This window comes from Miscanthus floridulus, chromosome 2 (genome assembly GCF_019320115.1).
Source record: "Miscanthus floridulus cultivar M001 chromosome 2, ASM1932011v1, whole genome shotgun sequence".
NCBI lineage: Eukaryota > Viridiplantae > Streptophyta > Magnoliopsida > Poales > Poaceae > Miscanthus > Miscanthus floridulus.
Genome location: NC_089581.1, coordinates 157,439,625 through 157,466,372, shown reverse-complemented (window position 1 = coordinate 157,466,372; position 26,748 = coordinate 157,439,625). Strand labels below are relative to the sequence as shown.

General features: G+C 45.0%; 1 protein-coding gene and 1 pseudogene across 1 annotated transcript; both read left to right on the top strand.

The window, feature by feature from the left end:
- Positions 1 to 5,695: 5,695 nt before the first annotated feature.
- Positions 5,696 to 8,559, top strand: LOC136537324 (uncharacterized; annotated as a pseudogene).
- A 3,644-nt stretch (positions 8,560 to 12,203) lies between these two features.
- LOC136537323 (classical arabinogalactan protein 9-like) lies at positions 12,204 to 12,614 on the top strand. The gene has a single exon (XM_066529333.1). It carries the CDS (start codon positions 12,204 to 12,206, stop codon positions 12,612 to 12,614), a length of 411 nt encoding a protein of 136 aa, XP_066385430.1.
- Positions 12,615 to 26,748: the final 14,134 nt, after the last annotated feature.

The window sequence follows — 26,748 nt, the reverse complement described above, 5'->3', positions numbered from 1 at the left end:
CTGGTGGCGGGATTAGAGAGCACATATGGAAGATGAGCAACATGGCATCCAAGCTCAAACCAATGGACATGGGGCTCAAAGATGAGTTTCCTAGTTCATTTGATTTTTGCATCTTTGTCCAAAGAGTATGAGACATTTGTTGTTAATTACAACTTACAGCCAGATAAGTGGGGACATTGAGAAGCTCATTGCCATGTTCACCATTAGAAATTCAACAATGTTCAAGTAGACAAGGATACCTACAAATCTTGCAAGAAGAAGGGACACTACGAGAAGGATTGTCTAGAGTTCCTGAAGCACCTGATGAGAAAAGGTGAGGACATTATTACATTTATAGACGAGTCCTTATATTTAAGCTATCCAAAATCTACTTGGTGGATTGATTTAGGTGCAACTATTTATGTTGCAAATTCATTATAGGGATTCCATACGAGGACCCTGCAAAGAGGAGAAAGACACATTAAAGTAGCAAATGGAGTCAAAGCTGAAGTTAAAGCCATTGGAAAGCTCCCATTAGAATTAAATGATGGCTTTGTACTTAAGCTTATAGATGTCCTTTATGTACTCTCTTTGTGTAGAAACTTAATAAGTGTTTCATGTTTAGATGATGATGGATTTGATTGCCATTTTGGTAAAGACCAATGTATGATTATGTTTAATCATAAGTTGTGTTGTTCTTGCCTTCCGATAAGATGAGCTTTATTTGTTATCACTTTATGAGAATGTGAATGTTGTGAGCACTAAAAATGAATGCAAGTAATAAGCGGAGAAGAATTCATGATGTATTATCGAAATTATAGCACTGTTGTTTAGGCCATATTTTAAGGAGGAGAATAGAACGATTGATTAAGGAATCAATTCTTCCACCATTAGAATTTTTAGATTTAGAACAATGCATTGATTGCATCAAAGGAAAGTATGCTAAGAAAATAAAGAAAGACGTCAAACAAAGCGCAAGAATTTTAAAAATATTTCACACAAATATCTGTGGTCCTTTTTTCTGTGAAAAGTGTGGATGGTTATGATTCATTTATAACATTTATAGATGATTATTCTCATTATAGCTAAATTTATCCAAATAAAGAAAGATCAGAAGCATTGAATAAATTTAAGATATTTAAGGCTAAAGTAGAAAATCAACACAATTTAAAGATCAAGATAGTAAGATCCGACCATGGGAGGGAGTACTATGGTCAACATACCCCATATGGCCAAGTTCCTAGACCTTTTACAAAGTTTTTATAGAAAAATGGCATAGTTGCCCAGTACTCTACACCGGGCGAGCCTTAGCAGAATGGAGTAGCTGAAAGACGCAACCATACCTTAATAGATATGGTGAGAAATATGATAAGTTACTATACTTTACTGATAAGTTTATGGATGGAGGTATTAAAAACCGCCATTCACATTCTCAATCGAGTACCAAGCAAGTTGGTGCCCAAAACACCATATGAGTTGTGAACAGGAAGGGAACCCTCACTTAACTATTTACATGTGTGGGGGCTATCCAGGTGAGGCTAAAGTATTTAATCCAAACATTGGAAAGTTAGACTCGAAGACATTCAGTTGCTATTTCATTGGCTATCTAGATAAGTCAAAAAGTTATCATTTCTATTACCCTAACAGACATACGAAGTTTGTAGAAATAAGACGCATTGTGTTCTTAGAGGATGAGATGGTCAGGGGGAGCAAGGTAGCGCGAGAAATTAACTTTGAGGAGAAGCAGGTATGCGTGCCCACTCCGATGGTTCAGGAGCTATTTTTCTCGCTACCTGCTGCTGCTACACCAATAGTGCAAGACTCTGTAGTGACAACACATGTTGTTAGTTCTCCTGTGGTAACAATAAATGAACATGAGGAACCTATCCTTTAGAATCCTATAGAGCCCATTGCCGCACATGAGGAAGAGCAACAACAGCCCCATATGGAACAAGCGCCAACTAATGAGGCCCCTAGAAGGTCTCAAAGAGCCAGAAAGTCAGCCATTTCTGATGACTACAAAGTCTATGTTAGTGAAGAATTTCAAATGGAGGGTGATCCCACCTTTTTTGAAGAATCCATGAGAAGCGTTCACTCGTCAAAGTGGCTTGAAGCCATGCAAGATGAAATGAGATCAATGAGTACCAATGATGTTTGGAACTTAGAAAAAATACCTAAAAGAGCTAGGACAGTAGGCTATAAATGGGTCTACAAAACTAGATATGACTCAAAAGGGAATGTGGAAAGGTTTAAAGTGCGATTTGTGGTGAAAGGCTTCACGTAAAGAGAAGGAATAGATTACAATGATATTTTCTCCGGTCTCATGTAAGGATTCTTTGAGAATCATAATGGCGTTAGTGACACTTTATGATTTTGAATTACATTAGATGGATGTGAAGACGGCATTCCTTAATGGGGATTTGGATGAAAAAGTTTATATGGCACAACCAAAAGGTTTTGTCGTGAAAGGAAAAGAACATATAGGATGCCGCCTGAAGAAATCCATTTACAAATTAAAATAAGCCTCTAGACAGTGGTATTTAAAGTTTGATGGAATAATAAGGAAGTTTAGGTTTAAAGAAAATATGGAGGACAATTGCATTTATGCAAAGTTCAAGAATAGGAAATACATTTTCCTAATCTTGTATGTGGATGACATCTTACTCGCTAGTAGTGATGTTAATCTACTATTGGAGATGAAGAAGTTCTTGTCCTCAAATTTTGATATGAAAGATCTCGGTGAAGCTTCATTAGTTTTAGGAATAGAGATTCACCGAGATAGGAGAAATGGGGTTTTAGGATTATCGCAAAAGGCATACTTAAAAAAGATTCTAAAGAAATACAGTATCCATGTGTGTAAGCCTTCATCTACTCCTATAGTCAAGGGTGATAGTTTTGGGGAATTTCAATATCCTAGGAACCAATATGAGATCGATCGAATGAAAGCGGTTCCATATACTTCAGCTGTCGAAAGCTTGCAGTATGCTCAAGTATGTACATGCCCTGACTTAGCTTTTGTTACTAAGATACTTGGCAGATATTAGAGTAATCCAGGAATAGAACACTGAAGAATGGTAAAGAAGGCTTTGTGTTATTTGCAAGGCACAAAAGGCATCATGCTAACGTACAGAAGATCTAATTCCCTACATATAGAGGGGTATTCAGATTTAGATTTTGTGGGAGATGTAGATGATAGAAAGTCCACATCATGCTATATATTTACTCTCATAGGAGGAGCTATATCATGGAAAAGCTCTAAGCAAATTATCATTGCATCGTCCACGATGTATGTCGAGATTGTAGCATGTTATGAGGCCATGGGACAGGTGAACTAGCTAAAGAAATTTATGCTCGGGTTGAAAGTGGTCGACGACATTCATAGGCCACTCAAGTTGTACTGCGACAATGAGTCAACAGTATGTTATGCTCACAACAATAAGTCAAATGGTGCTGCCAAACACATTGACATAAAGTTTTATGTTGTGAAAGATAAAGTCCGGGATCATTCTATTAGTCTCGAGCATGTAAGTACAAAAAATGCTTGCGAATCTGCTTACAAAAGGCTTACCACCCAATGTGTTCATAGTACACTTAGCCAGAATGGGTTTACGGAAAAGCCTATGATCCCTGGACAATAAGGGCCTAGTTGAGAATTTATTTCAAAATGAAGAGGTGTATTGTAGCTGTTAATCCAATAGTACACTAATCTATGATGGAATAGGATGAGATAAGTATTTTAAGTTTAAGTCATATGTTGAGATTAAGGGGGAGAATGTTAGGTTGATCTCCTCCGACTTGGTCCAACGACCGAGTCGGGCCTTGATCCCATGCCCTGATCGGGGGCGCCCAACCGCACATATGACTGGTGGGCTCCCGTCGTGCAGCGCTATATAAAGGAGGTAGAGGATGGGGCTCGCGACATGAGGTTCATTAACACCGCCAATACCCCACCTACAACCCTAATCCGATCTAGAGAAGGTGCGTTGTGAGTGACAAGAAACGCCACCGCCTCGCCACCGCCAGGATGCCACCGCTACTGCATCGCGCTCACCCCTCTCTGTCGACCGTTGACTCATCGGCGTCCTCTTCACCGCCATGGCCAGTTCCTCCACCAAGCCCGATGGTCAGCTACCTCTGCACCCCTCTCTTTTTCTCTCTAGTTTCTATCTCTAGTTCATGTTCTAGGACGGATCTATGTGTTCTATCTCAAATAGAAAAGGTTCCACCTGCTAGATCTACTCCTAGTTGATCCTAAGAATCTTAAAGTGACATCTCCCACTATCAAGGTGCCAACGACCGTGTCCAAGCCTTTAAGGTGCCTGCCATGGCCCGACCTCTAGAGATGAAGCCCGATGGCCACAAACCTGTGCTTGTTCCTAAGGTGCTCAACGCAGTGCTGGCCCCAACGATGAGACCCCCACCATTGCTTGACCAAGGAGAAGTCGTCTTCTTTCCAAGGATGAGAAGAAAGAAGAAGGGCACATGGAAATCACTCGCACTCCCAAGGCGAACCAAACAAATAGTGGTTTTTGTTCCCATGGAACTTTTAAGAGCATCTCCAACAGTTTTCCAATACCTTCCCCTATTTCCATAAAACTGTCATATTGAGGACAACTTTAGTTTTTCCTTGCTCCAGCAGTTCCCCAATACCTCTCCCTTTTTTTGGTGGCCACCAATATTTTCCTCATCTCCCCTCAAAGAATGGGGAAAATACAACTCCCTCAATACCATGGGGACCATCCCAGCTACCACTTTTTAGCCATATTTTCTCTTACACTCCTGTGGGACCCACCTTTTATATGGGTATTGGAGGAGATATATTGGGGTACTGATGCAACATCTCCCACAATAAATCTAGAAAAGTGGTATTGGGCTACCCTAATACCATCTTATTGGGGGAGTTGTATTGAGGGGCCGCTAGAGATGCTCTAGCGCCGATAGCTGATTATGTTATGGTGCCGGCACCTATCGCTAAACCAAAGAGCACCTAAGTGCGATGACTGCTGTTGCAAGACCGAAAGAGCCTATTACACAAAAATTACTATAGCCTAATGTACAATATATGTCAGGTTCCATGAAAAATAAGTGCAACCTTGACAGCAAAAGTCGACCAATACCTAGAATATCATAGTTACTTAAGTCCAATTCAAGTCAAGTTAAAAACCTTGAAAGCAACCTGATCGCGACAAGAGAAGTACCAAAGAAATTGGAGTAATCTCTGCGCCATGAGAATCTAATAGGCTCGCAGTACATGTAAGTAAACATTGACTAAAAGAGCTATGGTTCTTTTAAATTTATGGAATTATTTTTGTTTCTAGCTGCACATGCTGGATAGTGGCACATGGACACATGTCGTGAATCCATGGTAGATCCTCATGGACTCTCGATGTGGTATGTTCCCATCCATTATGAGAAGAATTGCTAGAACATACGATGTCTTAACAACTACTCCTTATGTTGGAAGTGGTATAAGAATTAGTAGTAAAAATTTATAGCATTGCTTTTTTTGTCATAATCTCTTGTTTGGTCAGTGGAGTGGAAGAGGAGATTTAAGAGGGAATTCATATCATTTATTTGCTAGGTCATAATACTTTTATACTATATAATTCTGTCGGGTATCGATATTAGGGATACCCAAAACAAGGGAGTTAGCGCCCACGCTGACTTCTCTGGATAGAGCAAGACATATTAACATGTCTCGCCCAACCCCTTGGGTATGGGCTCCATCTCGTCTGACCCCAAGGATGCAGTTTCTGTCTCGCCTGACCCCGAGGCTGCGGGGGTCTCGCCCAAGGCCGTGGGCTCCATCTCGCCCGACCTCGAGGCCGCGGATTCTATCTCGCCTGACCCTTGGGAGCGTGCTCCATCTCGTCTGACCCCAATGGTTGCGGGCTCCATCTCGCTCGACCTCGAAGGGTCGCGGGCTCTGTCTCACCCGACGGGGACCCATATCGGCGCCAACCACTCCAGGTCTAGGTGTATGGGCCTAGGTCAAAACTCTGACACTAGGGAAGAGATGGACATGGCTCGATGTAACCTGAGGCCATGATGGGCCATTCCTGAGGATTCACATCAAGAACAGCGTTGGGCGTACCAGTGCTGTTCTGCCTAACCCTCATATGAATGCTAACATGCGTGTCAGTTCACCACGATGTCCGTCGGGACGGGATGGAATGCCATGACCGACAGATGGCGCCTACGCATGGCGCTAGTGATAGATAGGGACGTGATGTGGAGCCATCCTTGTTAACATCTATAGGATTGGCGGGACCCGCATGAAGGAGAAGAAGGACCCGACGATCCTAGATGCCTTCCTCTCTCTCGTTCTTCTCATTTTTCTCCGCTGTAACCCGTGCTTTCCCTTGGCCTATAAAAGTGAAAGCAGGGCACCCTGTGAGGGAGATCTAGATCCGCACAAGACCGAACCACAAGATAAAAACACAAGAGCACGACACAAGCACACGACTGAGCGACAATCGAGCTCTTAGCACCCATTCATTCCTTTCACCAGAGACTTGGGATCCTTTCACATGCTCGGCATGAGAAAACACAGGGAGATAGTACGTGATGATTATTGTGATTTTATTTTGACGTTCAGTTTAGTTTTCCCTATGTAAATTATTTTGTTTAATCTCTTGCATTGTATATTGTTTAGATGGACAAGACTCCCAAAAGAGGAAGGCACGAGGTACTATGAAAGGATTGGCAGCCAGCCATAAGAGATCCAAGCAGGGCAGTCAGAAGCTTAAAGTCCAATTCTCTACACGTGGAGGAGGTGTAGGTGAGAACGCACACACATTTACTGATGAAATAGTAGTGTACATAAGGAAAAAGCACCACTCATTGGGGTGAGAACATGGAAGGATATCCACCAAGATGTCAAATATTCAATAGTATCTAATATGATGGTAAGTTTCTGATTTGTTTTTGCTAGCATACACAGTTTTGTTACCAAATTAGTTAAGAAGTGCCTAGAATTTATGTTTTATATGTTGAACAACATAAGTGGGACATTGAGAATAATGAAGAAAACAAGAAAAAAATATGGACCATCGCTAATGAGCGTTACAAAGGATGGCGAGCAACATTAAGTGCTACATACAGGGCGTACACCACCTATGAGGAGAGAATGAGACATAAGCTAGAAGAGTTGGACATTGTTGAATGGCACTATCTAGTTTTGTATTTTGGCAAGACAAGTTTTCAGGTTTGATGACCTTTACTTTATTCTTGCCATTTGCACTTGATGAAATAAAGGCTATGTTTTGGTACATTGCAATATTTTTTTATAATCAACTCCTTGTGCAGAGGGTTAGTTGCAAGAATTCTCGGAATCGACAGAATGTAAAGGTACACCATCGGGCAGGTCAAAGACTTTTTCTCAGTGTGTCTTTGAGAAGGTAATAACTTGAGAAGCACTTGACCATGCTTCCTTACCTTTTGAAATATCGCTAATTTGTTACATTCTTGCCTAATTAGAGGGACCCAATAACTGGTGATGAGCCAAATGATCTGGAGCTTTTTATGATCACGCACAGTAAGAATGGGCAATGGACAAGCCAAGAATCTAGGGATGTCTATGTGAGTATATAACAGTTTGTACAAACCTTATTAACTGATGCAAAGTGAGCGTCTACAAAATCATTTTCAATTAACTACTTCAACTTTCCTCCTTTGTTAGGATAATGCATGCAACAAAATTTTAGAGAGGGAAACAGATGGAGAAGCACTCATCATCTCAGACATGGAGCAAAATCATATTTTCCAGTCAGTCTACCAGGAAACAAGAAACTGCAAATCAACCAAGATCTATGCTAATGGATACTTGGCAAAATACCCAACTAGAAGGCAACTACTGTCTAAGGATTACCAGTACCAAGTGCGTCAGGAATCGGCACTAGCCGAAGCATTTTCAAAGCTACAAGAGATATTAGAATCTCAAGAGGCTGAAAAGGAAGCCAAAAGGGAAGAACATAGGCGTCAGATGGAACAAATGATGAAGGCAAGGGAGGTCGATAGAGAAGCTCTTAAGCAAGAGTTTATGGCAATGATGCAAGCAACACCTGTACAAGCATCAATACAACAGATAATAGTCGGCTACAAACCATGCATTATTTTCGTAGTTTCAAACTCCACTCATGATTTTTCTGACCAAAATTGAAATGCAGGCTAACAAAGATGGGGGACAAAATGTAGAGGTTGCTGCTACAATAAACATGGATGAAGAAAATGTAAATACAAAAAGTGAAGAAATATCACATCAACATGTAGTTTGAGAACTGAAGAGTCTTTAATGTTGTCATGTGATAGTCCTTAGTATGAGGCATAATTTTCCCTCCATCTATTGATTTGTAGGTCAACCAAGATAGCATCCCACCACAAACACAACTCGAAGCTACAACAGCGGCAGGTATAAGTAATGGTCGCACAACTAGAAATAGTGCTACGAATAACACTCAAACTGGTCAAAACAAATGAGGGGATATGACAGTTAGTTTTACTACTACTAAAGCATTGAGGGATGCTGCGGCTAAGAAACGAGCATTATCCAAAAGGAATCAACAAGCTGGCAAAGCATAGGTGATTTTTGACTCCAATACCTATGAATATTTCTGAATCAGATTCAGTTGGCTAGTTCTTGTTACTGTAAAATGAAATGATACTTAGCTGAATACTAAGTTTCTGTTTGCTGAATATACCAATGTTAATGATTGTTTCAGGAGCAAGATAGAGTTTGTGTGGAGCGCACAACTGATGGACGGTCAATGTCAAGCCAACCTTTGCTACAGTGCTACACATAGCTTATTACATTTTGAACTGTTCAAAGTAGCTACTGTGCATCAGATACCTTATGTGTTTCAGTTGTTGTGAGTGTGTTATCAACTAAGTTTGACATTGGATGTGGTTTCATTAATGAGTTGTATGAATAAAGCATATTTTGGATTAATAGATGTCTAAATGCTTCTTTTATCATATATTGTTCGGCATGCAATTATTGTTTGAAGCAAACAGAGCGTTGCAATATGGACTATCGATAAAATAATTTGGCGTTGCAATATATGATATAGCAACAAACAAATGGTGTTGCAAAAAACATCATACCAATGGAATAGTGGGCGTTGCAATAGAGTCTCCAATCTGTAGCAACACAATAGCTAGCGTGGCAATAGAGGGTCCAACAATAGCAACCAGTATTGATCGTTGCAATAGAGATGCAACCTCTAGCAACCAAACATTTACCGTGGCAATAGACGGAGGCACCTATAGCAACCACAATGTTTAGTGTTGCAATAGAGAGGCTACCTCTAGCAACCAAATATTTATCGTGGCAATAGACGGTTCCACCTATAGCAACCAGTATTGATCGTTGCAATAGAGAGGCTACCTCTAGCAATGAAATATTTATCGTGGCAATAGACGGTTCCACCTATAGCAATCACCGAGATAGCGTGGCAATAGAGGGTCCATCTATTGCAATGCTATTGATGCGTGGCAATAAAGTCTATTGCAACACCCAATATCGTTGCTAGTGCACCTATTGCCACGCTTTGAGTACGTGGCAATAGGTATTTCTTGCAACACCGGGTGTGTTGCAATAGTAACTATTGCAACACCCACGATGGTTGCCTATACTATGGGTTGCAACACTACATGACGTTGCAACAACACTCCTTGGTGTTGCAATAGGGGAAAACCTATTGCAACACTAAAATGAGTCGTTGGGCAAACCTTTTGCCATGGTTACTATGGCAACGTCTACCAACGAAAAAAAATGTTGCAATTTTATCTATTGCAACTATTTTTGGTATATTGCAACGCTTTTAGGCCGTTGCATCAGGGGTAAAACCTTGTAGTGGGATATGCTCTTAGGTTGTTTTAGTGGTATATCGTATATTATACCTCACTTACTGCACATGCTCGGCATGACGCGCCGTGTAAACTCAGCTTTTATGGGGGTTATTACTCTATTTTAGTTGCCTTAATTTTTAGATGATTTTAGATAATAATTATACAAACAACTAGTATGATTAAAAGAATAACGCACAAGAGATAATTCACAATTTCTTTCTGAAGTCAACAAATCAGGCATGTGAAGTATAGAGGAAGTGCGCTTTTATTCCTGTCTTCGTGTAGTAAAAGATAGTCTTCTTCTGCTTATTTTAGGAAAGAATGAAAGATAGTCTTTTTCTGCCTATTTTATTAAAGGAAGGATTTGGCAAAGATTTTCTAGGTCCTGGGCTCATCGCCGAGCGGCGACCATTATACTTTCTTTAAATGTCTGAAACTATCATCGCAAACAACCGGAAGGGTTTCAATAGGAAAAAAGTCCACATTACCTCCCTTAATTTTTATGAAAGTCTGTTTTTTCTCTCTAAACTGTAAAACCGGGTAAACCACCTCCCTGAACTTTTAAAACCGTTCGTTTTACCTCCCTGACCGGTTATAAGCGGTTTTCAAATGCGGTTTGTCTTTTTCTTTTTTATTTATTTTGGCTGAATCTTTGAAAAATCATAGTAAATCACAGAAAGCTCATAAAATGGAAAATCTAATTTTGTTGGACTCCACATGAGTTAGATCTATGCTTTTCTATATTTAATTCATAACTGCAGTTTCTATGGTCTAATTGTGGTAAAATTTTTTATAGTGGGTTAATTCTTGTATGCTTGAATTGTAGTAAAAAATTCATACTCATTGTATCATGTATAACTTAGTTATAGATTTATAGTTGATCCAATGAGTATGAAACTTTTACTACAGTTCAAACATACAATAATTATCTCACCATAAAAATTTCATCAAAAACCATCACGGTGGGCGGTTATACTAAACCAAAGACCTATAAAAGTATCATGTTACATGGGCTTGGCGGAAATAAAGTTGTTCGATGGTTTTTGTTTATCGGACCAGCCCAGTACTACTCACGGTTCTTATTTTCTTCTCTCGGACAGAAATAAAAAATTGCGCAGGCTGTTCAGACTTTAACGTGTGCTTTTCGACATGACAAATCGAATTCGAACTATCGATGGATTAGTTAAGTTGAAGCATAAACAATTTCAAGTGAAGTTGACCAGCCCGATATAGTCCGCGTTGCATCGAGAGGAAATACCGAAATACTTAGCCTGATCCTGTGTTGAAATGGACCCCTTCGTCAGTTTGGATTCAGAAGTGTCAGTCACGCCCTTCCTAAGTGCGCTCCATTCTCAATCGATTCCAATCAATATGACTAATAATCCTCAGCTATCGGCTGATGGCCTGATGCACGTCACAACGCAAGCTAGTCAACCCCAAGCATAACAAATCTCCTAGCGAAGTCCTGTGCTCGTTTTCTGTGTCACGTCAGATGCCGTATTCCGTCTCATGTGTCGTCGTCGTCGTGTAAGCACATACTCTCCGACCCTCATACGTACTGAGTATATCTGGTATCTGATGGGGAAGACATCAGCGAGGTTAATACACATGTGTCATCGAGGAATAATTGTGTGTAAAAAAAGTGACATACGTAGATAGTCCCGTTTTAATTTTGTGACATCATAACAGGATTTCATCATAGCTTTTGATCAATCCTCACAAATTTTAACACTGACAGCATCAGCTTCACAAATTAAACAACTAAGTATATATATACACACACAAACAAGTGCAAAACATGGAGCTTCACAATGAAGCAAACTATTCTGCCGACCCTCTCATCTTTTGATGCCTAGTTTTCATGATACTAGACCATTCAGGGTGCCTATCCCATCCGAGTTAGCAACTTTGGGCACGCTGAACTCATGAACTTGCTCTTGGCATTCTAGACACAAAGTGCACCGTGTGAAAATAGCGTCACCAAGCTATGGGGTTGCTGACGACCACCATGAATCTTCATCCACAAGCTATTTCCTCTTGTGCGATATATGTCCAGGCTATGGTACCTTGCAATACCATGTCGTGTAAATCACAAATTTGTGCCGTATTTTTTACATTTTGGCATTTTTTTGAAAGTTTCTCACAAATAGACTCCTGGCGAAAAGAATTCAGAAAATGGACCTTTAGCTCGGCGCCATTGGTGCTGGCGCCGAGCTAACATGTCTTGGCGCCAGCGTCTCTGGCGCCGAGCGCCTGGGCACGGTAGATGACATGGCAGTGAGCTCGGCGCCAGTCACTCTGGCGCCGAGCTCATCGCCAAGATCTACGGCGCCGAGCTCGTCACCAAGATCTATGGTGCCGAGCCTTTAATACCTATGGCCTGCACCTCTCTTCCTCGCTTCCTCTCCCTCTCTTGCTCTAGGATAGCCGAGCTCCGCGCCGCCGACGCCGCCCACGCCCTTCCTCCACCGGCCACCCTCGGCCACGACGCGCCGCACCCGCGCCCACGTTACCGCGCCCGCTCGTGCGCCCCGAGCCCCGTGGCCACCCCTAGGCCGCCCTGCGCCACGCCCCAGCGGATGGCCCGCGCCCCGCCTTGCCGCCCTCCACCACCACCCTTGGCCACGGCCGCCGTGCCTCCTGCGCCCGTCGAGCCAGACTCGCCGTGCGGAGCCCCGGGCATCCCATGCCCACCGCACGCCACCGCTGTCGTCGGCCGTGCCACCGCCGACCCCGCCACCTGCAGCGGCCGGCCGTGCCACCGCCAGCACGGATCGTCGACCTAACCCACACCCTTCATCCGCTGCGACTTCGTCGACGTCCGTGGATTAGTCGTTGGAAAGGTAAAAATTATGAATATGCAATGTACCTACTTAGTTGGCATTTGTTATTTACTAGTTATTGTGATGACTCAGGTAGTTGATTTCGTTAGTGATCTAGTGAGATATATATGTCGATAGATAGAAACATAGATACATAGGTACATAGATATAATTAGATAGCTACTTAGATATGTAGTTACATATTTAGTTAACTCCATATGATCTAGCTATTTAGTGAGTACACTGTATATATATATGTAGTTATTATCTTATTTACTTAGTTTGTAGTTAGAAAGTACTTGTTAGGTACTATCTATTGTCTAATTTGGACTAAATGACATGTGTTTCGTTACGTGTTTGAACTAGATGGACAACCTAGTTACCATATATCATGGAGGCACCGTTGAAAGCAATCGCTATGGATATGTTGAGTTTTTTGATATGCAAAGCGTGCCTGTGCTATTTAATGATAGGCCTTCATTTAGTGAGATGGTTGCAAGGGCTCGGGAGGAGCTGCATTGCCTTGGAGATGATGGCATTGCAGTTGATGGTGTACTACACCAAGGTTCTCCTCCCAACATATTCAGGCGAATGATCTCAATTGGTTGTGCGGATTAGTGGGAGAACTATGTGAGATCGGCTATGAAGAGCCAGCTATAATATTTGGACGTGGTTGTGCATTGGGTGTTAGTCGATCCCATCCCTCATGGGTTTACCCCAGCAATGGATCATCAGGCACACATCGATCCTCCCATTCCAGAACCTTATCTGCATGTGGAGATTGCACCTATGGTTCTCGATGCTCAATCTGCCCCCAATGCGGTAGTTGGAGATGGTTGTCAGACTTATGTTTCCGTGGTAGATCCTCCTTATGAGATCCCTTTGACACAGAATCATCCGAGTAAGTGTCTTAACCGCATGGTTTTTGGGAGCTTACCCCATTCCTTACATTTATTTCTTTCATTCTTTCCTTATTTCTCTACTGATGTTGCAGGAGACATTCCTAAGAATGTGGATGTGCCCCCTATTGCTGCGCAAGTGCACTTGGAGATGGATTCCGTGGCTCCAATAGTGTTGAAATTATGCATGATTTAGAGCCATATGAGATGGCTAGGGCTCTCAATTCTGATGATGATCGCCCTGTTGGAGAGCTGACGGAGAGTGATATTGAGATGATGAGGCGTATCTTTCCCGGCTGCCGTGATCCTAAAGTTCACGAGTTCAGCGATCTTGCTCATTCCGATCAGGCGTTTGTAGAAGGACATGGTGATAAGCTCCTAGAAGCTCCTGAGGCCGATCCTAACATGGTAGTTAAGAATGGGAGGGTGTTCAATGACCTTCCTGCTTTGAAAAGGTGGTTGCAGGCTTTTGTAGTGATACAAAAGAGGCCTTACAGGGTATTGCATTCATATGCGGAGCGCCGTTACACAGTTGTGTGTGACAAGGAATGCTGTCTATGGAGGGTTTGTGCAAGGAAGCAACGGGTAACCAGAAAATGGAAGATCACAAAAGTTTTTGGGCCACACAATTGTGCTGACCATGAGCTAACACTGAGGCATCGACAGTTGACATCTACCCTCATTGCCAAGCGATTGATGGGAATTTTGTAGAGAGAACCCAACATGAAGGTGAGGACAATTATCAGGACCGTTGAGGCATTGTATGGAGGATATGTGATAACTTATGGTAAAGCATGGAGGGCTAAGTAGCGAGCGTGGAAGATGATATATGGGGACTAGGAGGATGGGTATGAGCAGCTGCCAGTTCTTTTCAATGCAATCAAAGCGGTGAATCCAGGCATGCATTATGAGTATATCCCAAAACCTAATGCATGGAAGGATGGGAGACAAATATTCTTCCATGCCTTGTGGTGCTTCCCTCAGTGTGTCGAGGCCTTTAGGCACTATCGTCCCATCTTCTCCATTGATGGTACGTTCTTGATTGGCAAATACCAGGGCACACTTCTTATAGCCATATCCTATGACGTGAACAACAAGTTGGTTCCTTTGGCATTTGCTTTGGTTGAGAAGGAGAACAATGATAGTTGAGGATGGTTCTTGAGGCTAGTCCGGATACACGTGGTTGGGCCTAGCAGGGAGGTTGGTATCATATCTGATAGGCACCAGGGCATACTTAATGTCATTCGTGAGCAGATAGAGGGGTATGCACCTTTGCACCATCGGTTGTGTACTCGGCACCTTGCCGAGAATCTACTCCAGAAGGATGGTGTGAAGGGTAACTTTGATTTGTTCCAGGAGGCTGCTCGATAGCTTGAGGACAAGTACTTTCTAGAAAAATTAGAGCAGGTTAGAACCGCATCAAATGCAGAAGGTAGACAATAGATTATAGGTTTGATGAGGGATTTGGAGAAATGGACGAGAGCTCACGACGCCGATGGATGGAGGTACAAGTTTCAGTGCAGCAATATGGCGGAGTCATTCAATAAGTTGCTATTAGGGATACATGGTATGCCCATGAATGCAATCGTTTAATTCACCTTCTATAAGCTTGTTACCTGGTTCAACGATAGACACACTCATGCATTGCAGTTGTGGAGTGATGGAGAGATATGGGCTTCGAAACCAAAGGCACACCTAGAGAAGGCAAGAGAAAGGGCTAGCACACATGAGGTTACATGCTTTGACCACGCCATAGGGACTTATCAGGTCGAGCATTGGGGTGGTACAATGTCTGACGATGAGGTCCGAGAGTCGAGGATACATGTGGTTGTCCTCTAAGATTTCAAGTGCACTTGTGGTAAACAAAGGCAGTACCACTTTCTATGTTCTCATTTGGTGGCAGCAGCTAGGCATCACAACTATAATATCGAGAGGAGGATACCTCACGAGTTTAGTGTCGACACGTTTGTGCACACATGGAGCCCCCGCTTCATGCCTTTTCGGGACCCTGGAGAGTGGCCTCCATATGATGGGCCGAAGTACATTGTGGACCCAGCTTACCATTGGAACAAGCATGGATCAAGGCAGAGGACGAGGCATAGGATGGTTATGGATCAGATACCTAGAAGAATGGGGCGTGGGAGAGGAACTCCATTTGTTATTGACCTTGAGCAGTATGAGTGCGGTAAGTGCGGTAGACTTGGCCACAATTCATGAAGTTGCCATTGGCAGATTAGTGAGGTGGAACTATTGGTTGATTTTATTATTTTATATTTATCATATTCATTTAATTAATTATGCATGTCTCAATTTATGCTTGTATTTGTGTCAATTACTTATACATTTCTAAGTTCATGTTTCATTGTATATTGAAATTCTAATTCATTCACTTTTTTCTATGATGGAGCAATTCCACCTACTCGACTCGATGTACAAGGCAACCCACCGAGGACGTCTCACAGTGCTGGGGCAGGTAATAATCTTTAAGTTTTGTTCAAAATTTGGTGAGCGTACATATGTTCATGAAGTAACAGGAGACTATGTTTTATTCGATGCAGGACCTTCCGCTCCTTCGTCCTAGAACCCACAATAGGTTCTTGGACATGTGGTAGACGACAAGTACACTCCTTTCCTGCAAAGAGCTGGCTTGGATGTCATCTCTTTTTAGGTCCATCGTGGGTTGCCCAAGTTCAACTCAGCGGCCATAACTACGTTGGTTGACAGGTATTAAATTGAATCATTGACTCTATTCATGGCCATTTGTTCATGCGATTGACTTTTTGATAAGTAATCTTGCTTTGTCTTTAATATAGGTGGTGGCCAGAGACTCATAGCTTCCACATACCTTTCAAGGAGATGACAGTCATACTCTAGGACTGTCAGAAGATGCTAGGCCTAAGGATTCATGATAACCCAGTCACCGGGCAGTGTAGGTCAAAGGGCTGGAGAGCACGAGTGGAGGCCTTCCTTGGGCGTGAGCTTGGCAAGCAAGGAGTTCGCACTTCTAGAGTTCCCATCTCCTGGCTACAAGAAGAGTTTGCACAGTGCCTCGAGGAGGCAGATGAGGAGACAGTTGGGTACTACTGCAGGGCATGGATCCTACACCTATTTGCCTATGTTCTCTTCCCTGATGCCATGGGTGATAGCGTGTCCTGGATGTGGATCCACTACCTCAGTGACTAGGACCAGGCGGGTCACTATAGCTGGGGCTCTGTAGTCTTGTGTTTTCTATACCAGCAGCTGTGTGAGGGGTGTCATCGTTCTTTGTCCAACCCGTCACTTGGAGGATGCATGTACCTGTTACAGCTATGAATGTGGGCTCATCTTCCAATTGGCCGTCCAGAGGTTCTGGCTCATCGTGAGTGGTTCTAAGGTTAGCCTCCAAGTCGTCAGCCGATGTGGGCGTACCTTTGGGACCAGGTCAAGGTTCCATACGCGAGGTTAGACCGGGCGTACATTAAGTTCATGAACGAGCTAGACACGCTAACGGTGTCTAGCGTAAGTAAATTTTATTTTCTATGCTGCTTTGAAAATGATTAGTATACCATCTCACATCCTTTTTGGACATGTTGCGGGTGGAGTGGGAGCCATACGGTGGAGAGGGCGCACTTCCTTTTCAGTTGAGCAATGTTTGTGGGTTCGACAATGACTTCTATAGGATGAGGTGCCCTCTAATCTGCTTCTATGCTGTCAAGTTTCATCTGCCAGATAGGGTTGCATGCCAATTTGGAGTGAGACAGCTTTGGCCTATGGCTCTATTCTCGACTAGCGTTGACTTACACAAGTAAGTGTTTTGATATTTCAAATGTCTCATGATGGTCCATTTCTATTAATATGGTTACATGTACATGAATTCAAGTAATGATGACATACGTGCAGGTTGGATTGTCAGAAGAACAAGAAGATTTTTGACTAGGAGAGGCACCACCAGTCCTTAATTGAGCAATGGGAGGAGATGCATGACAATGTGGATGACAACAACAAGCCACACACGAACCATGAGTTCAGGCGGTACCAAGCTTGGTACCAACGTGCGACACGTTGTAGGCTGAGGGTACAGTGGACAGAAGATGACTACGTCGACATCGAGTCCTCTGACAATGAAGACACGGCGTACGACCAATCGACTCGTGCAGGAAGGCAGGTGGAGGCAGGACCGATCTTGGACAGAGTGGTAAGGCAATTGCCTTATTTTTTACGTTAAGTTGCACAACAGTATATTAGGCGTTCTTGGACCGGCATTAAGAGTTATCTATTTTAGTTAGTGCCACCTTCGAGCCGTATCACCCTTATAATAATGTTAGATTCTTGTACAAAAGAAAACAAAACCTATTGCTATCTGTTTAGAAGTATTATTACTAAGAACTTTGTTGTAGGGCAATACACTCAAATCCTCAGTTGAAGAGATTGAGCTCATTCGGCCGAGAGTCAGTGACGACTACATACTTGGCTTCCTGGACGTAAGATTAAAAACATTCTTTCAAACATATCATTAATACGTTAGATTCTTTCAATTAACATAGTTTTGTACAACAGAGGTTGTCCCGTTGTCTACGTCGTGTGGCTGGTCATTGTGGTTGTAGGACAGACACGACATAAGATGTGTATGTTCCTTCCGCACGCATAGGAGGCTTAGGTTCCTCTAGCCAAGCAGCTACAGGGGATGAGGATGAGGATGAGCAAGACGACAATGATGACGACGTGGACAAGAGGCATGAGGAGCTTGGCCCCTCTCAGCTCCATGACGCTCCCTCGACTCATCCTACACCGCCTCTAGGCACTAGGCGACGCTGTCCGTGTGATCTGTACACTCTAGGTACGAGCGCTCTGGGTCACAAGGGTAAGGGCAAGAGTAGGAGGCAGTGAGGGATTTGGTACCTGTTAGTATGCACTATTATGGATTTTATATTTACTTTTGTATAACTATTTAGGACTGTATAGACATTGTAGACTATTTGGACTGTGCAGGACATATTATGTTGGTTGTGATGTTCATTGTGGTTGCATTTTGCTCCTTGGATGATGAAATGTTTGGAATATATAATTATATCTCTGTTTGTAACTGTGGATGCTCACAAAACAAGGGAAACTCTTGCGAATTTTTTCTATGAAACATTAATCATACTACACTGCTACAAAGGCACAAATGTAGTACACAGATTAACTATAAATTTATTAGAACATGTATAATCTAAACGTACCGTACATATGCTTTGTAGATGAATCTAGTATTACCAAGCAACAGTGAACGAATCTATGCTTTTCAGACAATAAAAATAGACTTTTTAGATACAAGGACAACAGTGATTTATCACATCACTGACATAGTACTGGCATGTAAGGAAGCACAACTCCACTCTATCTCCACCATCCATCTTATGACTATTTGATCCAAGGGCCGAGGTGAACAGGCACATAGATCGCTGACATGGCACATTGAGAGGCCTCCATTCCTCCTCTCAACCTATAAATAACCACTCACTCTCTCTCATTCACACACACAATAAGGAAGAAGAACACTTCTCAGCATTTTCTTTTGTTGCAGTACCAATGTCTGGAGGGTCGTCCAGAGGAAGAGGAAAGGGGAAGGGAACTACCATTAGGTGGGAGGGTCCTCTTGATCCTGATTTCTTTGAGAAAGCTCTTTATGAGAGGTTATCAGTTGAGAGCAAAAGTGATTTCATCAAAGAGGCACCACTGAGAGGATACGATGAACAGAAAGAAGAGTGGCCAAAATGCATACATGGTGAGGACTGCCTAGTGTAGAGGTTCACCGAGGGAATAGATGGAGGTCGTCGTTCCTTCAAATGCCCGCGAGCATGGGTAATTGCTATTACTATTAGTTTCTTCAATATGTTCCTCTTGTATATAACTTACACGACATACTTATTATAGTCTTCCTTGGCTAAAGACAACTGTGGGTTCAGTAGGTGGGTCGATCCTCAATCTATTTATCCGCATGCGGAGTACATCTACTACCTACAGGACCGTATCTTCGATCTAGAAAGGGAAGTTAGCAGCGGTTACAAGGACGACGAACAGGACGACAACAACAATTATGCTGATTCACAGGAGGCACTCTGCAATGATCTATATCGCACCTGCCCTAACCACAAGAACAAGGGGCCTCCCCCGTCACAGGTGTGGTGCCAGTCACTCTGGCGCCGTAGATCTTGGCGCCGAGCTCGGCGCCAGAGTGACTGGCGCCGAGCTCACTGCCATGTCATCTACCATGCTTAGGAGCTCAGCACCAGAGACGCTGGCGCCGAGACGTGTTAGCTCGGCGCCAGCACCAATGGCGCCGAGCTAAGGGTCCATTTTCTGAATTCTTTTCGCTAGGGGTCTATTTGTGAGAAACTTTCAAAAAAAGGGCCAAAATATAAAAAATACGAAAATTTGTGTTGTGTGCATCCATTGACTCGTAGGTTGAATCCAGCAGCTAATCTAATTCTAATGCCAACATGAGAGAGACACTAGTAGATTGTCTCTCTTTGAGCACACATCTCCATGCACATCCAATGGTGCATGGGGTGGGGGCACATGCCCCTATGGGCAAAAAAATAAACCGAGTTACCTTGAACAATATTGTATCTTCTTCGCCCATCTCTTCGGCAGCTTGCTCCACCCTTTTGTCGGCAAGCAGGGCAGCACTGCGGTGGGCCACAAAAACGATGTCGGACAAGTTTAAAAAGAGGACAATACAATCGATCCGAAACATTGCTTCAGTAGGCCCTGCACTCCAGGTTAGCCAGTTTGCCACCATGGATGGCACAAGAGCAGCGAAGCTCATGAACGCTCGTGTTATGGTGGCTTCAAACTAGGCGTAGTGCTCTGTGGGGCATGACATACGGTCGTAGCGGAGGAACAGAAAGACTCCAGAAGATGCGCTTGTAGCACAGAACATGGCCGCACCAGTGATCTGTGCATGGCTAGAGAGTTCTAGATTAATAATTAAATCGGTTGAAATGGATATATAACCGAAAACAAAAAAAAATAGCTCAAATAACTGCTTACCGCATCTCAAACTTAACCATCTGGAAGAACCGGTGGTTTTGGGAAGCATTTTTGCTTATCAACATTGTATCGATGTCCATAATTGCGAGCCTGAATGACCACACGGATTGGACAGCCGCCAATGCCACTAGGAAACTGCCATACAAAGCAACACACGTCTATCAGTTAGTACACTAGATGATTTTTTTATGTTTCATATTATTAATCTTTTTCTAATCATATTATTTTTAATAATGATTTGGTTTTTTTTGACTATGGGCCTTGTGTACAACCTTGATCTCTGGAAATTATAAACAGGAGCAATATTTAAACGCATGGATGACCGTTCAAATCAGTTCAAATTGGTTTAGTATACCTATAGCAAAGCAAGAATGACTATATATAACTCTGGAAATTATGAACCGAAGCAATATTTAAACACATGGATGACCATTCAAATCAGTTCAAATTGGTTAAGTATACCTATGGGAAAGCAAGAATGACAATATATATAACTCTGGAAATTATGAACTGAAGCAATATTTAAACACATATGAGTTCAAATAGGTTAAGTATACCTACTATGGCAAAGCAAGAATGACAATATATATAACTCTGGAAATTATGAACTGAAGCAATATTTAAACACATGGATGACCGTTCAAATCAGTTCAAATTGGTTGAGTATACCTATGGCAAAGCAAGAATGACAATATCTATACCTCTGGAAATTATGAATTGAAGCAATATTTAAACACATGGATTACCAAGTGTGGTTTGTATTATTGTTGCTGACCACTGGCTTTTGCCAAGTAAGTCTGCAGGCCTCATGACTTATTTCCTTAGTAAAGATACAGTCTGGATTCTTTCTCTTAAAAGTAATCTGTTGGGTTATTTCTACTATTGAATGGGAGGGACTGTGTAACAACCCGGGTTTTTGAGAAGCCAAAAATATGAACTTTTTAGAATTTTTCCTGCAATGTGTGGAGCATGTAGATGCTAGGTCAAACAAAGAACAATTTATAAATAAATTGTTGCATACATATAGAATTACTTATAGGAGTTCGCCGGAGTTCTTTTGTTGGTTAGCGTTTCGAGTCGGAGTGCACGATCCGTAGCAACCCCTCTTAATTTCCTTTGGAACATCTCATAAATCCCCGTCACATTTCTTTTGAACTCATTTGATCCGAAATCATAAAAATCACACCTCTCCAATTATTTTTGAACTCCTCTTGAAATTCATTGTATTGTACTTCAACTTCTCTTTATATTCCACGTAACCTCTATTAAAAACTCATTCAAATTCCTTGAAACAATAAAAGGAAAAATCCTTTTCCTTTTATACCTCCAAGCCCACCATCCCCTCCCCTTGGCCCAACCAGCGCCAGCAGGCCCAGCTCGCCACTCCTCCCTTCAGCCCGCTTGCGCGCGCACGGCCAAGCGGCCAGTAAGATCGGCCTAGCTGCTTTCCCCCTTGCAGCCGCCCTTCTCACCCCCTCCTCGCCTAGCCTGGCCTAGCTAGCAACGTGGCCTAGCTTGCGCTCGCGCTCGCTCGCAGTCCGCATGCGCGCGTGCATAGCCCAGCAGGCCGAGGCCCAGTTTGCGCGTGGCCGCGCCCACTAAAGAAGCCGACGCCCCACTCCAACCCTAGGAGCAAGACGCTCCTAGGCGCCACCGCCGCTCGCACACCAGCGCCCCCTGCTCCGCTCCTTGATTCGTGCCGCGTGTACCTCTCCGGGCATGGACGCCGAGGATGGCTGGAGCCTCCTAGAAGCCCTAGCGCGCAGCGCTATAAAAGGGTCACCACAGCGCTGCCCCTTTCTTCTCCCTGTAGCCGCCACTCTCCACCGGAGCCGCGTGCCTCTACCCTTGCACGCCGTGCTCTCCGAGCCTCACCTTCCCAGATGCCCCGTCACCGAGCATCAAGCCATCGGCCTGCTAGCAGCCACGGCCGCTGACCTTACTCTCCACGCCGAGTGCCCCTGCTGAAGCCCCATCGCCGAGCCACGCCGTTCAGAGCCCGCACGTCGCGACCCCACTCCGGCTCGGCGTCAACCGCGACATCTCCTCGATGCCGCTCCATGCTCACCAGTGAGCAGCGTCATTGCCAAAGCTCCCATTTTCCCCCTTTCCCTATCGTCTTCCTTGACTGAGATCGGCCCTCGTGCCGTGATTTGTGTTCCCATGGAAGCCAGACCTCCTCTGCTTCACCCCCTGCCGCAATTGCACGGCGACAACAGCCCAACGTGCTCGGGGAAGTCACAGCCATAGCAGCGACCCCGTCACAGCCTCACCACACCGACCTCGCCACGACGATGACCTCACCACCCGACGCCGTCAGCGTTCTCTGCCATGGCGGCCTTGTCGCCAAGCCGCGTTGCTCGGAGGCCGCGTCATCCCTGTCGCGTCGTCCTGAGCCCCCTCATCGTGCTATGACCACGCCACCAACCTGCACCACGTGACCTCACCATCAAGCCTGCAATGCCGGGCGCGTCCTCGAGCTGTGTGGCCACGGGAACTCCATGACCTCGCAGCCACGGATCCGCGTCAAGCCCCGGCGTCGACACCACGTCGAGCCGCCATCCGCCTCAACTCCATCATGGCCTTCACAAGCGGATGGTGAGCCTTCTCCAAACCCCGCCCTTGTCTGATGCCTAGTCGCCTGCCTGACCGGCCTTCGAGCCGCTGACCATGCCTACCCGTGCACCGCCGAAGCACCACCTCGTCCACGGCCGCGACCACGCTAAGCCCCGACCCTGTCCTGGCCTTCAACGCTGGCTTGACCCCGGAGCTACCCCGCTCTAGGACACACATGCGCACTCATGAACACGGCCACGGCCTTGCCTTGCCGGGCCAATGGCGCCTGAGAACGCAGCCGGCCACCTAGAGCCTTAGCGCCGCTTTCCAGCCCTACGTCGAGACCAAGCCACCTCCGTGCTGCGGACCTTTTCCCCCGTCTCCGGCCACCCTATGACACAAGATCTGGCCATCGAGATCTGCCTTGATTCCGTGCACCAAGCCCTTCCTACACGCAGTGCTGCACGACCAAGGTATGACCATGCACCGGTGAGCTCATCCTTGGCCAAGCTCCACCCTCTTGGCCCCTCGATGGCATGTCGGCATGCTCGGCTGACTTACTGCACAGACCTTGCCGCCCATGGCCATCACACTGCCAGGAGCACCGCGTTGACACCCACACTAGCCACTGTCATCGCTTGACAAGACCCTGCCTTGCCTCGACGCCACGCCATCGGTGAACCTCGTCGTGGCCATGACCATGCCCGCACACATACCACCTCGCCCTCGCGTCCATGGCATGGCACCGCCAACATGGCCTCACCATGGTGAGCTCAGCCGACCCCTACACCTCTATGACCTCGGACCCTGCCACCACACTCACGACCATGGCCACCGCTCGGACGCACGCCACGAGCCGTGGGCTTATGCACACTCACTTGCATGTGGTGACACACGGCTGTGCCTCTGCATGACATCGCGTGAGCCTCGGGACCACACCGCCACGGCCATTCACATGCCCATGCGTAGTCCTACGCTGAGCCACATGTGCGAGCCAACACCATAGCCACTTGTAGCTAGCCACAGCAGGCCGTAGCTGGCCAGAAGAAGCCACAACCCTCCGGGACAAGTTATAATAGCCTTTGGGACTCCACATCTTCTGCCATCGTTGTATGGAGTCTGTCCCCGACATTCCGACTGCCTCGTTAAATGAGGGTGAGCCGTTGAGAAACTGCATGATCCCTAGCATCGCACCGATGACAAGAGGAGTCTTTCCGACGTTCCGGTCGCCTTGCCTTGCAAGTGCATGCCGTTGAGGAGATATCGAGACCACCGTTGCCGAGACCACCGTTGACGAGCACCACAATGTGGACCAACCCTTAAGTACTCTCCGACCACCTCGGCAACCTTTCTGACCATGTTGGCAACCTTTCCGACTACCTCGGCAACCTTTCCGATCACGTTGGCAACCTTTCCGACCACGTTGGCAACCTTTCCGACTACCTCAGCAACCTTTCCGATCACGTTGGTAACCTTTCCAACCACGTTGGCAACCTTTCCGACCACGTTGGCAACCTTTCCGACTACCTCGGCAACCTTTCTGATCACATTGGTAACCTTTTCGACCACGTTGGCAACCTTTCCGACTACCTCAACAGCCTTTTCTATCACGTTGGTAACCTTTCCGACCACGTTGGCAACCTTTCCGACCACTTCGGCAATCTTACCGACCACGTTGATAATCACTCCGACCACCTCCGTGATCTCACCGACCACATCGGCAAAGCTCTCCGACCACGTCGGCAAAGCTCTCTAACCACCTCGGCTAGCCTTCCGACCACGACGGTGATCTCACCGACCACCTCGGTGATATCTCCGACCACCGATGAAAGCCCTTTCCCGCTCATTCTTATACTTGTTCATCCACTTACAATACATGATCTTGATCTATCTATATTTATCTACACCATGCCCTTGTGCAGGTCTACCTATCCCCAACTATAGAATGTGCTACTCCTCAGTCGTGTCGAGTTGTTGCGTCTTCGGTCATGTTCGGTTCTTATCGCTGATTGTTGGTGTTGTTGCCTGTGTGCTGAGCCTTCGAGCCGACTGAGGGATCGTACCTCGTTCAGACGTTACGATCATGGGATCCGTCTCGCCATGACCATGATGCCGAGTGTAACTTGACCCGTCGCTTTTTAGTTGGCTTCATAGTACCACGAGTGTTAGCTCCTGCCTTTGGCCCTTGAACATGGTCACGATAGATTCGATATCGATGCGGATATCACCCGCTCACATCGAGCCTTTCGCGACTTAGCCAGTGGGAGATGACCTAGGAGGTAACAATCGTGGAACGATGGATGCCAACACATGTTGGTATAGCTTGTGGCCGCGAGTTCACCCCGCCATGACCATGGAGCTACACCACTCATTTGCTTTTAGTTGCTTCTCCGTGCTCAAAACCTTGTATGCTTGTACCCCATTTGACCATCATGTTTCTCCGATTCTCGCGGTGACAACCACACCGTTTCGAATCCTAGAGATATCTTAGTGCCAGTGCACCTAGGTTGGGTACCCTACGAGTGGCTTACGCACTTGGTGTTCTTGAGTGTCGCTCCTTCCGATGCCCTATCTTTCGTCGTGGCGTGAGTGTTGGAAGAAGTGGACCTTGCTCTTGGATATTCTTGCTCTTATTGCCCTGATAGCCGCTCTATTCGATCCTGCCTTGTCCATGGCGATTGGATCAAAGACCGGACTATCTCTTTTTAGCTAGCGAAGCTATAGTCTATGTTGTACCTCAGACCCATGCGTGTCGACCCAATCAGCTGTCTAAAACCATCTTTCCCAGAGATGAGTCTGAGAACATGACATGGATGTGCCTAGCTAACCCCCGCTTCTTTTGTTTTGCTGAGCAACTCTCTTGTCGGTTCCTGATGTTATTGTGTCGTGTGGATCAAGGGGAACCGTTGATGTCCAATCTCTTTGCGCTACCGCATTCTACCATAGCGGGTGAGCCAAAGTACATTGGAGCCAAGTCACAATAGTGTTATTCATTCTTGTTTGCTTCTCATGTCCAATTGTGACTTGAGGGATAAGGCTATAAGAGCTGGACCCCGTCGTTCCTCTTCTTGGGGCCCGACTTCCAATCCCCATCGATTCAATGACACCGGATCGAAAGATCATGAGCCATGGTGTGCTATGGATAAGCTTTGGCTTAAACCATCTATCCTAAAGCCATACCGGCTTGGCCATGACTTAAGCTTGTGCTTAGCAAACTACCATCTGTGATTCTTGGCCCGAGGAAATCAAACAACCGCCGAGAGGGCTAAGCCGTGTATCTCTTATTGTCTCAATAGCGTTATTGGATTTTCCTGCATCTTGTCATCTTTTCAAATGTTGAGTGTTCTCTTGCCTTGCGTGTCGCTTCGTGGAGTGGCTGACGAGCGGACCAAGAGAACGAGGATGATGACAAGGACTATGGAATGGAGTCAACATAGGAGGAGGTGACTCCGCTAATGGAACACCAACGAATGGGGAATTGAACCACTACTACCTCTACATCGCAGGTGTCATGGCAGCACCCTCTTTTAGAGAATCCTATTAGACATTGCATAATATCTAGAACTGCTAGCGCTTTATAATTATTCCTTTGCTAGTACCTTGATGCATGCTACTACCTAAGCCATTAT

What these genes read in the sequence shown, in the direction of transcription:
- LOC136537323 (XM_066529333.1), top strand. Translation starts at nt 12,204, where the DNA reads ATGGCCTGCACCTCTCTTCCTCGCTTCCTCTCCCTCTCTTGCTCTAGG.